Below are 14831 nucleotides of genomic sequence, written 5' to 3' on the forward strand. Positions count from 1 at the left end.
CATTTAAATTTTCAGTCCCCTGTCATAAGGACTATTGCCGACTTACCACCAATCTTCCCTGTATTTAGCATAAGTTAAAGCGACAATTGTCTCTGAGATTACTACATTGCATTGATATATATTTATATATATATACGTATAAATATGATAGACTTGTAACGTGTAACATATGAATTTGCGGCGACGAGCACGCGTTTATTTGCTCATTTCCCTGCAATTTTCGCCATTGCGCAATGTTTGCATGTACTTACAAATAATAATAATGTATATTCTATATACTGATGTATTTATGTATATAAATATTAATGTGTATTCATATATGTTTGAAAGCTGATTCAACGTACGAAATGTAAATAACGTATTATTTATAAATTTTAATATTATTTTTAAATTATAAATTATAAATTACTTTGCATTTATCTTACGGATAACGTAAACTTTTTATTACCTGGATTTTACGTTGTCATGAAATGAGATTAAGCCAAGCCACGGTAAATATATAATATATATGTGTAGAGTTGTGTTAAAAAAGATCCATGTTTGAATTAGTATTAAATATTCAACATTCTAGTGTGAAATTAACACATTCTTGTTGTTTGGAATTTCAAATCAATTTATCTTTTGAAAATTTTTGAATTTTAACCTGCGGACAAAATATATAGTAAGTAAATAACAATCTCTGTCACTGGGAAATTAAAATTAAATTTAATGGTTATAATTATAATGGAGGCCATTAAAGATTAATGGAAAAATTCTAGGGTAAAATAAACATCTTTTAAATGGTAATTTTACGTGAGTAATTTGGGTTGAAAACAATAATTGTAGTCATGTATTTTTTTACCACAAATAAATTACATATCTTTTGATGAATGTGAGTGTAAACTTCTCTAGAAAGAGAATGAACTTCGAAATGCGCCTCAAATGTTAACTATTTCTAATCTGCGCCTGCGCAGTGAAAAGTGGGGGAATAAAAATCAAAAATACCTCAAGTTCTCTTTCTCTAGGAAAATTTCAGCTGTCAATTGGCAAGTTTTTGAATTTTGAAATGAATATAAATAAAAAGTTTGCTACACTTACACTCATTTTTTTTTCAAATATTAATTAAACCTCAGAATTAATCTTGACATTCGAAACTTAAAAATGATACTGAAGTTAGCAGACAATTGAAAATTTTCGAATTTTTTTTAACAAAAACTAAAAATATGCACATGAAGAAAATTTAAAAAACTATAAGTGCAATTTTTTAAAAATGTTATTTTTTATAATTTGTCATTTTAAAAAAAAATCAAAAATTATTAGTCAGCTGGCTTCAGTCTTATAAATTTTCAAATTTTTTCCCAAGTGATTTAAATGAATATTCAAATTTAAATATCAAAATTAATGATTAATTATCAATTATTTAAATAAAAATTTCCAACTTTACCTCAGAAGTGAAATCAAATCCTAGTAAAGTATAAATTTTCTCTTATCAATTATCGATAAATAAATCACTGCAGATAACTTAGGAATCACCAATAAGAGTAACAATTATTTATAAATAAATAAATGAATTAAAAAAAAATAAAACAATAAAATTATTGATATCAATTAGTTGACAATTATTCAATGACAGCAACAATAAGACGAATAATTTCTAACCTAGTCTAGAATTCAAATCAGTGTCAATTTCACCCGCTAGAGCGCAATTGTCAATAATAAAATGGCAGAAATCAGAGTCTATGCACACACACAGTTGATGGTAATTGTTAAATGTGTGTAATCAGTGTTAAGATCAAGTGCCAGAGCAGAATCAATAAATAAAATGAAAATTAAACATGTGAACAAAGTATTTAAATGTTAACCTCAATCAAGATTTAAAAACTAGGTAATTTCATAAATTATTATACAAATTACAATTAAATTAATTTAAATATTTAAATAACAATACAAATAATAATACATTTTTTATTCCCACCCAGTCTCCCCGTGTCGAGTGACAGCTTACGTAACAATAATTATTTTCGCAATGATAAGAGACGCGGGACTTTTGTGTTTCTGCGTGTCTGCTAGCTGGCAACTTAAATAATAATAATAATAATTATTATTATTATTTCAATAAGAAAATTCGGGGAAAAGTAGAATAAGTGTTTATTCCAAGAATCAGAAAGTACAGAATCAGTGACCCGGTTGTATTACAAATCAAATGTTGAAGCCGAGTCTTATTTACGTTTAATATAAAATTCAAATTATTAATATTATAATTTAAAGTAGTCTTTGTAATTTATTCTGGTGGCGGCTATTAAAACACGCAAGATTTTTCTAGTCCGTCTGAAGGAATAATTGACCAGAGCTCCAATCGATCCACCTAGTCTTGTTTGCTAGACGAGCTATGACAGCAGTCGTCATGGAAAACGTTAATTGGAATCCTGGTGAGTTTATTTTTGAGTACTCGATTTTATTTCAAGTTATTAATTGGTTTTTAATTCAACTTCTTGACAAATGCGCTGATGGTATAAATTAATATTAATTACGTGACAGTTAATTATAATTTAATTTTTTTTACTAACTAGTAATCGTTTTTTATTTACTTTACAGTCACAATTCATTAAAAGATAATTAGCATTAATTATTGGTATTTATTTAATTAGGGTAATTTACTTAATCACTTGTCAGAAATAAAAAACTAACAGCTTAAAAAATTATTTTTTATTTATTCGAGAATAATTACAACTCATTTAGTCTAGTAATTATTAATTAATTAATTAATCAAGCGGGTAATTGACTCTATTTATTTCTTGACCTCTTCACGCTATCGAAAAAAAATATTTTAGACTAAAGATTGAAATTTAATATATAATTAATTTTATACTGAAAATTTAATCTTAATACAATTAATTAGTTAATTAAAATTTCTCTATTAATTAGAAGTAGCACTCGTACAACAAGCGCACGCTAAAAAAAGTATAAATGTTTTAATATTTTAGTACAAAAAATCTCCAGAAGTCCAGAAAACTAGTCTTGTGTTGACGCTGGTAATTCTAGACTTCAATGCTGACTGTAATTTCGAAAAGATTTTGTCTAACATCTCGTCTGCTAAATCGTGGCTTAGTAATATCAAGTTCATTGCCAAATAACTTTGATTCGTATTCATATAAATATCTATTTATAGACAAGCAATTTATCGAAAAATTTTTTGGTAAAATTATTATTTTTTTTTTATCATCAATGAAAATGTAATTACTTATAATTATTATTAAATTATTATATATGATTCATAAATTTAAAAATGTTGACGTTAGTTATTTATACCCGAGGTTTAAAAACAATTTAACTTGATATATTTATAGATTTTAAAAATATATATTGAATATTAAATATTTACAAGAAGTATCAGTCAAAATTTACAACACATAAAAAATAATAAATATATATATATTAAGTATATATATTTATATCTCGTAGGTAGATTAATTTATCGATTCGCTCAGCCGCTAGCTGTTCTAATTTAATTTTCTATATTTACATACTAATAACCAGCAACAATAATAATAATAATAATTATAATAATAATAATAACAATAATATTTAAATATTATTATTTACAGCATTATCAACACTTCTCAACTCACTTGAGGAAAACAAGACCGAAATACCCAGTTGTACCGACGAGGAGTTCGGGTTCCTCAGTGAATTGCTGCGATCAAAGGAACTAAATGCCCTCGTAAACGTCCACAAAAAAATCCAATCGAATGTCGAAGACGACAAATTTTTTCCCATATTGTCAAACTCAATGGACATCGACATCGAGATTCTAGACATGCTCGCGTCGAAGACGCATGGCTCGGAACTTTGTCGCGAGCTGTTTCATTTGCTCCAAAAACCTCACATTCAGGTACTGACTTATCCTAGACAGACCTTATGAATTATCAATATTTCTAATTAATTAATCAAATTAGGGTCTGCTGTGTACACATGATGCAGTTGCTCAAAAGGATTACTACCCTCGGCTGTCGGAAATTCCCCTAGAAGTCGACGAAGACGAAGAGACAGTGAAGATCGTCCAGCTGGTCAAGTCAGACGAGCCACTGGTACGTCAAAATATCGGTATTTTGTGTACCTGAAAGTATAAAGACGAGCAAGCGGCTCATTAATTCGGGATTATAGTCGATCTAAATAAATGTGTGGAGTGGTACCTTTTAGCTGGACACCGGTCCACGATCTCCACCTGCATGTGTTTGGTCCTCTTATCCACTCCACTTATCCAGGGTCCAAAAATCCATTCTCTCCCTTCCTCAGGGCAATAAGAAAAACCCGCGTCCCAATTTCGCGACTCATAATCCGCAATATCTATTCCAAGTAATCACGTGTTTTGTTTTATCCTGAAACTTGCCGCGAAGGGCGGTGACGGCGTTGAACCGATCGTGGTAAGTTTTCCCGTGGCTTTAGTTGCATCAGCTGAGCTTTCATAAATATGCTAATATATTGTTATATTTATTATTTCACTGCAACAGTGAAAAATATACAAATTCATTTATGTTTTTTTATGTAAATAAGAGAACTATTTTTTTTGTAATTGTTTATTTATCTAGACTTAATTTATTATTATTTATTTGTTTATTTAAATTGCATGACCTGTATGTTGTACGTGATGCTGTAAATAAAGCATTTTTTATTTATTTTATTTTATTTTGTTTTATTTTATTTAACGCATGTAATAGAAATGTTTTTTTTAGATCCCGATCCTTGATCCTGATTGAGTAAAATAGTTGATGGTTTTGTTTTATGTTTTTTGATGGATAATTAATTAAATTTATTTACATTTAAATTGACAATAGGGAGCGACGATAAAGACCTGCGAGATAACAGGGAAGATTGTGATAGCGCGGATAATGCATGGCGGCGCTGCTGATAGATCTGGATTGATTCACGTCGGAGATGAAGTATGCGAAGTAAATAATATCAGTGTTGAAGGTAAGACACCGAATGACGTGCTCAAGATTCTTCAGAACTCCGAGGGAACTATTACGTTTAAAATAATTCCCGCTGACAGCAAAGGAGGCGTCAGAGAAAGCAAAGTAATTTTTATATATTTATTTTAAATTATTATTATTATTACACTGTACAAAATTGGGAGTAAATTCGGACCAAGGGAATTAAATAAATACACAGTCATCTGCTCCACATTCACTCCGCAAATTTTTTACAGTCTATTATTATTATATTATATTTTAGGTACGAGTAAGAGCTCATTTTTCATACAAAGCAGCAGATGATCCTTATATACCATGCAAGGAAGCCGGCTTGGACTTTAACAAAGGCGATGTCCTGCATATAGTCAGTCAGGACGACGCATACTGGTGGCAAGCCCGTCGTGAAGGTGACAGAAATATGCGGGCTGGATTAATTCCCAGCCGCGCGCTTCAGGAGCGACGTATAATCCTAGAGCGACAGCAAAAGGATAAGACTGATGATGAAGAAGATAACTTGAGTAAGGAACTAATGCTTCAAGCTTCATGCTTGCTTTTTATGCTTAACTTAAATAAAAGACAGTATTTTTTTTTTTTTTTTCAATTAACATGATAAATATTTAAAATAAAATGAGTTGCGTGATGGGAGCTTATCCTACTAACTCGGTAGCTATAATATGCTGACCTAACCCGCTCGGTTAGGCTTGTGTTCTGTTCCAGTGCCTTTGCCCACATTGTGCCCCCGTCCCAGTACCTCTTCATTACACGCTTCGCCTACAAAGTGCAATTTACAAGGAATAAAAACTAAAAAAATAATGTATGACGCTGCAGAGAACGACGACTTTGATCGCGAAGAGATACCCACTTACGAAGAAGTTGCTAAGTTGTATCCAAGACCTGGACTCTATCGCCCGGTGGTGCTTATCGGACCCCCTGGAGTCGGTAGAAATGAACTGAAGCGACGGCTCATGGCCACGGATCCAGATAAATACAAGACTCCAGTTCCATGTAAGCAATTACTTACCTGGTAATTAAAAGAAAAATTATAATAATTATTTAATTTCCAGACACATCAAGACCACCAAGACCTGGAGAAGTCGACGGCAAAGAGTACTACTTTATAAGCCGAGAACAAATGGAGCAGGACATAGAGGCGGGAAAGTTTATCGAGTACGGAGAATACAAAGGAAATCTTTACGGCACAAACGGCGAGAGTGTCAGCTCGCTGATAAACGCCGGGTTCGTCTGTCTCCTCAGTCCTCATTACCAAGCGCTAAAGATGCTCCGCACCCCGCAGTCAAAGCCCTACGTCATCTACATAAAGCCCCCGCGGTTTGAAATTTTAAAGGAGACGAGAAATGAAGCCCGCGCTCGGTCGACTTTCGACGAATCAAACTCTCGCGGATTCACCGACGACGAATTCAATGAAATAATTCACAGCGCAGCACGCATTGAGTTCCTCTACTCGCATCTCTTCGACGAGGTCATTGTCAACGGAGATCTGGCAATCGCATTCGAGCAGCTCGTCACCGCAATCCACAGGGTCGAGTCTGAGCCGCTCTGGGTACCGGCTTCCTGGGTCCAGTAAATTTAAATTTAAATTTAAATTGTTAAAGAAGCCGATTCCTCGGGCATTTTCCACTAGATTAGTTTGTTAACAAGTGAATCACCACCTCCGTCATCAACACTTGAGTACCTTTGTCATAATCTTCCATTACTTGCTCATCATCAAGTCTAATAAAAGTATAAATAATAATAATAAAATAATAATAAATAATAATACCGCTAGCATTATGATAAAGATTTAATAAAATATAAAGTTTTGTCATTATCCCCAGGATAATTCCTCACTGCCAGGAGAATAATATCTCTAATTAAATCTTGTGGTGATCACGATTATTATTCACATGTTAATTAATTAATAATTACATTAATTCAACTATAAATTAACTGTAAAAAAAAAACAATTGTATAGAAATTTAAATGATAATAATAATGATAATGATAATAATTAATTCCTTATTCATTAATAATTATTAATGATTATGATAATTAAATTTGAGAGATAACTAAGCGGTAATTGTTGTTAATTGTTGCCAAATAATTATTATAAATAAATAAATAAATGAATTGACGATACAATTGATAAAGATAATTAAACATATTGAAAAATTGTTCAATTATATTTTCCACTCGGCTATTTTCCACAATTAAATTTATTTTAAATTAGAAAGTAAAATAAAACGCTGATAGTTAATTGTAATTACGATTAATCAGAGATTTAAATTAATTGTCGTTGGTTAGATTACTCCGATGTATCTTGTCGTTAATAAAAAAAATCATTTTAAAAGTAATGACTAATTATTTATATTTATTTATTGTTTTTAAATTTTTTTTTTTTTAGCGCGCCCGGATTATTTTACTGGCCCGTCAATTCCCAAAGCTGCGAGTGTCGCGTTTGAGTTTTCGAGGGCACTAAGACTCCGAAATAGAACGCGAACGCTCCCCACGCGATCTAGCTCACTAGCGATAGACATCACAAAAAAAAAATGTCATTTTTAAATAAAATTACTCGATAAATTAAAAATCTGATCATCAATTAAAAGTGAGTACGAATTTACCGTAAGTTAAAATTTAAAAATTTACCTTTTAATTTAAAAATTTATAATTAAACGTTTTGTCGATGAAACCTTGACACAAATTTTCAAAATTTACAATTTATTTCGCTAAACTTTTAAAATTTCCACGAGTTAAATTAAATATCAAACTCGGCCGCGATCGGTAGCTTTAAAAATTAAAATAAAAGTTTTAAACCCGATCGATCTTGAGCAGATCTCTGAAGTGGATCTCGGTCTTGCATAGCGCATCGCATCGGTAATTAAAGTAATGCAGTGCGATAATCCTCATAAAATGTGATTATTTTCCAGGTAAAGGTATCACCGCCTCGCACCTGGACACGATCCGCGCTTGCGTGCTCCGGGGGATAGTTTACAAAATTTTTTAAATTTTTCCAGTAGACAGTAGGACGTACGAGGGTGAGCATCTGCGGGATATGGTTTTGAACCTCGTCGACTCCGCTGACCTCAAGGTAACTTTTTCCTAATCTCTGATAAATTATTTTATTTAAATAATCGACATGTGCGCGCGTATATAAAAAAATTGCAATTATTAACGATAAAAATTTACGTAAATTTTTACGCTGCTGTTATTTATAAATAATCCGAATGATGACGATAGATAGTTCCCTCTCCATTGAGTTGCTTTACTTAACTCAATATATCTATTCTAATCTATTCTCTTTGTCATTTGATTAAAAAGCCTACGTGTACATCCTCGAGAAACTCAGCGCGGTGATAAATTTTGTAGTCTATAGGTCAAGTATTTAATTCTATCTCTTAAATTTTATTTTAAAATATTTTATTCAAATCATCTTGACTTTTGCTCCAGAATCGATAACTTTTTTAATTTAAAATTTGTAAAAAATATTAATATTTAGATAAGACAATTATATTTATGTATATATACATAAATTTTATCCTTCTTACTTTCATAAATGGGTCGAATTAATCCGAAAAATATTTTCCGGATTTCAAATTAAAATTTTAAAAAATTTTTGACAAATATTTTATAAATGAAATTTAAAAAATTTCTGTAACTCGCAAACTAAGGACTTTAGCGACTCAACTAAAAGGACCTTTTTTGTAGAGAATAAAATTTCCTACAAAATTGTCCTCTACATTTTTACTGTAAGTTTTGTTTTTTAGTCAGTATCAACTAAAAACCAAAATTGACATCAAAAAAGCGACTTTCAGAACCAGTACAGAAAAAATCGGAAAAATGGCGGCTGATAATTTGAAATGCGGCTAAGCTCTAGAGAATTGAAAAAAAATTATTAGATTTCCTGTGCATTTTAAATGGAGAAATTTGATAATCAAAATAAAAATACTAGAAGTAAAGTTAAGAGCTAAAATTTTTAGGGAATTTTTTACGTAATATATATGAATATTTAGCTGTCATATTAATTAATTCATATATTTATTATTTATTACCATGGATAGTTATAATTAACTGAGAGATCATGAATTAATTTCCCGTTGATCTGCAAGTATAAGCCCGACCTTGAACACGAAAGGTAGTTTACTCGTTACCTATATATTTAATATGTATCTGTATATATGTACATGTAGGTATGCACACAATTGAGCACTCGAGAATATTATCTTTCACTCAGAGCTGTTATGTTACACCCTCGTGATCTCTGGGGGAAAGTCAAGCCCCCGTCTGTGTTTGCTGGGGTAATAAACGAAATTAATAAGGTCCAATAAAAAAATTATATGATTATTATGTTGATGTTTGCTATAAATAAACAAAAGCTACAATACTGCAATGTTTTAAAGAGATTTTAATTAAATTTACTGACACGTTCCAGTGCTTCATCAACCCGCGGCTCAATCAACGTCTCGGAGAAATCACGCACGGTATCTAATCATCCAGAGCTTCCGTATTACAAAACTCTTGACCTCTTTCTTCCTAAAATTAAATACCCGACAAGATGCTCATAAGACTGATAGAAAAAATTTAATCTAGAATTTTTATTTTTAAAATAATAATTAATAAAATTTTAAAAAACTGCGGACTTGTATTTTATTGTTCAAATCGATATTGCAGGGAAACTATTGGTCGTAGAGAAAAAAGTTTCTAATAAAAAATGTTCGTCTTTTTATGTAGAACAAGAATGTATTGATATGATTTATTGATATTCTAATTAGTTTTCTAGATAATTGCGATTTAATAAATTATTACCAAAATCAGCGCGCGTATATTTTCAATGATTAATTTACTAAATCGCAATTATCTTGAAAACTAATGAAAATATCGAAAAAACATATGAGTATATTTTTGTTCTTCATAAAAAGACGAACATTGTTTATCTAAAACATTTTTCTCTAAGACCAATAGTTTCCTCACAATAACAATTACTCCAATTGAATAACCCGAGTATTATTAATTTCCAACGAACCGACGTCACATTTTATTAAAAATAAAATAAAAATCAGGACTTGGACATATCTTACATGTATCTGGTAACCCAAAATTAAAAATAGATTTTTTTTGCGTTTCTTAGTTAATATTTATAACCAAAATTATCCATAGTTACATAAATTTTCGACGCATGTGCGATAGATCTCAGACATTTGAATTTCCCATTAGCCAGTATCCAGTACCCAATTCAGTCATTACTTATTACTCACCAGTAATTTAAATAATGCCTTGACAATAAAGTTAAACGTGATTTATCTCACACAATACAATCCAACAACAATAATAATAAAATAAAGAATATCTAGTATAAAGTATGACCATGAATTGTTTGCCGTCAGCAGCAGCAGTTGATGATGGACACAAGTACGACGACCGGACGAAGATGGAATTCGTCGGGGATAACGCATCACCGGGAGAGTATTATAAACGTGGGTGCCTCGAGTGGTAAAAGAATCCCCACTTATGTCGAGCCCACCACTCATCAAGTGAGTATGAGTATGAGCATGAGTATGTAAAGTAAAAGCAAAGCAATGCAAACCAAAGCACTTGTTTAATTCTATCTCTTACTTCTATCCGTACATTTACAATTAGCCTTAATATTATTATTATTATTACATTAGTGTATACATCGTACGATAGGCTTTTGACTCTCTTTAGTTGTCGAGTCAGCGTCAGAATCAGAATCAGTTAAAACCGTCAGCGGTTTATGATACTACCGACTATTTATCAACATTATCTTCAATTTAATCAGATAAAATATATAAAAATATATATTTATTTACTGGAAAATTGCAGAAAATAAATCGTATTATTGAAGAGCACAAGACTAAGTCTTCAAGAGAACGCGCCAAGTCTTTGTCATCGTCGTCTTCTTCAAATTTGCCGAATTATCTCGTCGCGTCAAGAGGTGAATTGTCACGGGGGTTTTTTACCATACCAGAAAGTTGTCGGAATAATTTTGTGCTGACGGACAGACGCAAAAGTTCTGTTAGCGAGTTGGTGAACGGGCGGGAAGATTTTAGCAGAGCTAGGATCAGTTCCAAGGGAAATTGGGATCGGAGGCGCGAGGACAGATCAAGTTCTAGGTCAAGAAGTGTCAAGAATAAATCCGCTGCAAAAGACGGTGAGTAAATTATTGTTTTTTAAATTTCCCGCTGTAAAATTTTAAATTTAAATAAAAGGGAAAGTTATTGGTTTCGGTATGAGTTTTCTTCAGATGTCGACATTTTGAAGTCTTAGGAAATTTTTTCTGACTAATTTCGGACAGAAGTTCGCGTGTGAGATTAAAGCTCAGAGTAGTTTCCAAGTTCTTTAAAAAATTTCAAAAAACAAATTTTTTTCATCAGGGAAGCTTTGGGATTCACCCACAGGGTCATCCGTTTTTTAGATTTTTTTTTATTTGATAAAGTTGTTTGCTGATTTTATTATCGAGTAAAGATAATTTTAAATGCTGGTTTAATATTTAATATTTTAAAAAACAATATTTATTGCCAAGTGAAATATACAAAGTGTGTGTGTTCTATTTCCTTAATGTTGACGCCAGGGGTATATTTAGTTGGGTCAGGGACGGGCGTTATTGATATGACGTATGCTATTTGTTGTATAAAAATGTTTCAGGACTGGGAGCTATTCCACCTGGCAAATTACCCACCGATGGAATACTAAAGCAATCAAAAAATTTTGTTTATAAATCCGCTGACAAGGAAGTTCTGCGGGCGTTTAAAAAAAGTACGCCCAGTCGAGTGGTTAAATCGACGAGCTACCAAACTCTCAGTACATCGGATTTTAAAAAAGACGGACGGATTAATTTTAATAATAACAGTAACTCGCGATTGGTTAAAAAATCCGTGTCTTTTAGTTCGGACACGAGTTTCGTCGCCAAACGGTTGCCTGCGCGCAAACCTGCAGTTCATGAAGCCAAAGTTTACCACAAAGGTGTCCTGAGAGGTAAAGAAAGTTTTATTGGTTTTGATTAATTAATAATTTTAATTGGTTTTAGACATAAAAAATTTTGATCAGCCAAAAAAAAAAGTGAGGGAAATAAAAGAGAATATGAACCAGTTGCTGTTGAAAGCCGCGCGCGACGCCGATGAACTCGCGCTCAGTGACACGATCTCCAGGATACAGAGGTCCAGCGAACCTATTGATGTTAATTTGAGAGACGCTAGTGGCAGGGTAATTATTTTTAAATCTGATGACAGTGCGTGAATTGGATTTTAAAATTAAGCGGGAAAGTCAAAAGGCGATTTAGGATTTTTATTAATCCTCGCGTGTAAATGGATGATAGTAGCAATCGATACGCAAATTCTTTCAGTTTTGCTGTTACTGGTAATGTAACTGCTTGTGTTGCACGCGATCAGTTTTTTTTTACGTCAGTGTTTTTAAAACTCATTATAAATTCCCGGGAAAAAGAATAATTTGAATTTACGGAAATCTAAGTCGGGCATTTCGCGTAGATCTATTAAGATCTACATAAATTTTGGCGCAAAAACATTTTTAAAATTCAAAATTTTTAATTTTAAAAAAATTAAGGCCTTAAAAAAACACAAAATTTTAAATCGAAGAAAATTGATATAAATCAGAATAAATATGAAATTAATAAAAATTAATCTAGTAAAATTAATACGGATGAGTTTTAGAATTAAATTTATCACTTGAATATCAAAATAAGTATTTTTAGATGAACTATATATATGTATATTGTATATTATTCTGTAATGATGATGATAATTATATACGTAGACTGTAAAATTTGAATGGTGAAATTGTACACATGTCCAGCCAGACATTTAACGATCTTCCGTTTCAAAAACACTCTTTGAGAATAAAACGTAATAGCGTATCGATAAGTTTACAAATAATCAGATTGTTATTAAAACAATTGCCGGGTTTCATTTGAAAGCTACTTAATTCGCATTTTTTTTTTTTTTTTTTTGCGAGTTAATTTTTTAAAAGTCTCGATCCTACGGAATGCTGAAGACCTTGACTGTATGATTCCGTAAACAGTAAAACAATTCCACTAACCCCGATGTCGCTGATCTATTTGTAATATGTAAAAACAAATAGTCAATAACTTTAAACATTCTTTTATTTATATTATTAGCGTAAGATTATTTTTTTAAACGTTACCGAAAAGAAATTATTGTTCACACGTGGAAAAAAAATTTGTCAATGAGCATTGAATTAAAATTTTTTTTAAAATTCAGAACCAAAATCATTTATTTTGTAAATTTTGTCCTTTTATTCGAATTATTTGAGTTCATTAAAAAAAAAAAATATATATATATATATATATATATATATATATATATATATATATATATATATATATAATTATATATGTGTACAGACTGTGATAAGTTACTTGGCTGGTAATGGTGCCGCTGAAGTATTGGAGACGGTGCTGAATTTTCCCGACGCAGAGGTCGATGCTGCAGACAATGAAGGGAACACGGCACTCCATTTTGCCGCTCAAGCCGGTAGTTAATTAAAAAATTTACCATATAAATGAACTTTACAAATTAATATTTTTACTGCGATAGGACAAGCCGAGTGTCTGAATATTTTGCTGCAGAAGAGCACGAGCGTCGAGTTGGACACCCGTAACATTTTAGGATTCACTCCGCTGATGAAAGCCGCGCTCCAAGGACGAACCAAGTGTGCTAAAATTCTCCTATTTGCTGGTTAGTACGAATATAAATTAAGAATAACAGCTGATGTTAATCATAAGATTTATCACCAGGAGCCAACCCAACTCTGAGAGACCACGGGCGAGGGTTAAAAGCCGAGCAGTGGGCGAGATTTTGCGGGCGACATGTGTGCGCTGACGTTATCGAGCGGTTCACTAGGCATCGATTGATGGAAAAGACTTCCTGTCGCTGGGGAAGCGAACCAGAGCTCGCGGCTAAGGTTCTCCAAGGAAAGGTAGACCTTGAACTCAGTTATAAATATTTTATGCACATATTTTATTTATATATTTACCTGCAGGTCCTGCCAGTTCCTTTCACTCCAGCGCCGGTGGCATCATCCGGATTTAAATCAAAACTCAAGCGCGTCTTCCGCAATGTCGGGGCAGATAAAAGTTTCTCGTTGGTTTCCCAGCTCACCAATGCCGCCCTGTGTGCCAGCACTCCCGCATTACCTAAACCTGGTGACGCTCCAGTTAAAAACCTTATCAGGCCGCTTAATATTCCTCAGCTCAGGTAAAATTTTTAATTGCAATTAAAAAAGTCTTTGATAACAATTATTATTTTTATTTTTGTTACAGAGTGACGCTAGTCGCGCCTATAGACATAATGGACAAATGCGAGGTAAATTACACGGAAAAACTTGAAGGCACGACAAAAAAACCGCCGCGTTTAAAAAAAAAGACAAAGTAGCATCAGTTTAGATCGTCGTCATTAATAAATTGCTGTGGTTTTCACGGGACACCGGTACTGGATGACAAAAGTGTAAGTTTCCCAGTTTTAGATGCTCGCTGGACGGGCAATGACAAGACGCGACGATTATTTCTAAAATAATCACTCGGTTCGGCGGGTAAAAAAAGTTTTGTCTTCTCCGACGACTGACCAACGAAATCACTGATCACATCCGCACTCACATCGCCAATTATTTTTTTAATCGTCTCCATCTCTACGCCGCGGTAATCAAAATTTTAAAATCACGGTCGTGGCAGTTTGTCATAAATTATAAATAAAAGTAACTAATTTATAATATTAAATATTTATAAATTATATTTGATTATAAAATATAGATGCGCTAAGCGCAAAGTCAAAGACTTGGTGGTGGACTGATGGAAAGACATAATGATTGTTAAATAAATAAATAATAAATATATAATGT

General features: G+C 32.2%; 2 protein-coding genes across 6 annotated transcripts; both read left to right on the forward strand.

Annotated features, from left to right (window-relative positions):
* Positions 1–591: 591 nt before the first annotated feature.
* LOC103575668 (MAGUK p55 subfamily member 7) lies at positions 592–7265 on the forward strand. 3 transcript variants are annotated; one of them, XM_008555533.3, is made up of 9 exons: positions 592–661; positions 1643–1864; positions 1959–2408; positions 3585–3871; positions 3936–4067; positions 4815–5054; positions 5212–5467; positions 5778–5954; positions 6014–7265. In XM_008555533.3, the coding sequence occupies exons 3-9, from the start codon at positions 2369–2371 to the stop codon at positions 6532–6534; spliced, it is 1653 nt and encodes a 550-aa protein (XP_008553755.1). In that variant the 5' UTR covers positions 592–661; positions 1643–1864; positions 1959–2368; the 3' UTR covers positions 6535–7265. The 3 variants fall into 3 exon arrangements, with proteins under 3 accessions (XP_008553755.1, XP_008553752.1, XP_008553753.1); XM_008555530.3 differs by having other exon boundaries at positions 594–661; positions 5649–5954; positions 6014–7264; XM_008555531.3 differs by having other exon boundaries at positions 594–661; positions 2303–2408; positions 5649–5954; positions 6014–7264.
* Positions 7266–7475: 210 nt separating this feature from the next.
* Positions 7476–14812, forward strand: LOC103575667 (uncharacterized). Of its 3 annotated transcripts, XR_549320.2 has the most exons (12): positions 7476–7551; positions 7874–8034; positions 10328–10474; positions 10785–11112; positions 11607–11936; positions 11989–12164; positions 13339–13468; positions 13532–13672; positions 13732–13913; positions 13977–14191; positions 14257–14440; positions 14743–14812. XR_549320.2 is itself a non-coding variant. In XM_014443357.2 (11 exons), the coding sequence occupies exons 2-11, from the start codon at positions 7999–8001 to the stop codon at positions 14366–14368; spliced, it is 1794 nt and encodes a 597-aa protein (XP_014298843.1). In that variant the 5' UTR covers positions 7476–7551; positions 7874–7998; the 3' UTR covers positions 14369–14371. The 3 variants fall into 3 exon arrangements, 2 of the variants coding, with proteins under 2 accessions (XP_014298843.1, XP_053595737.1); XM_014443357.2 differs by lacking the exon at positions 14743–14812 and having other exon boundaries at positions 10331–10474; positions 14257–14371; XM_053739762.1 differs by lacking the exons at positions 7476–7551; positions 14743–14812 and adding an exon at positions 9376–9424 and having other exon boundaries at positions 8016–8034; positions 10331–10474; positions 14257–14371.
* Positions 14813–14831: the final 19 nt, after the last annotated feature.

The sequence above is a fragment of the Microplitis demolitor genome, chromosome 6, assembly GCF_026212275.2.
Source record: "Microplitis demolitor isolate Queensland-Clemson2020A chromosome 6, iyMicDemo2.1a, whole genome shotgun sequence".
NCBI lineage: Eukaryota > Metazoa > Arthropoda > Insecta > Hymenoptera > Braconidae > Microplitis > Microplitis demolitor.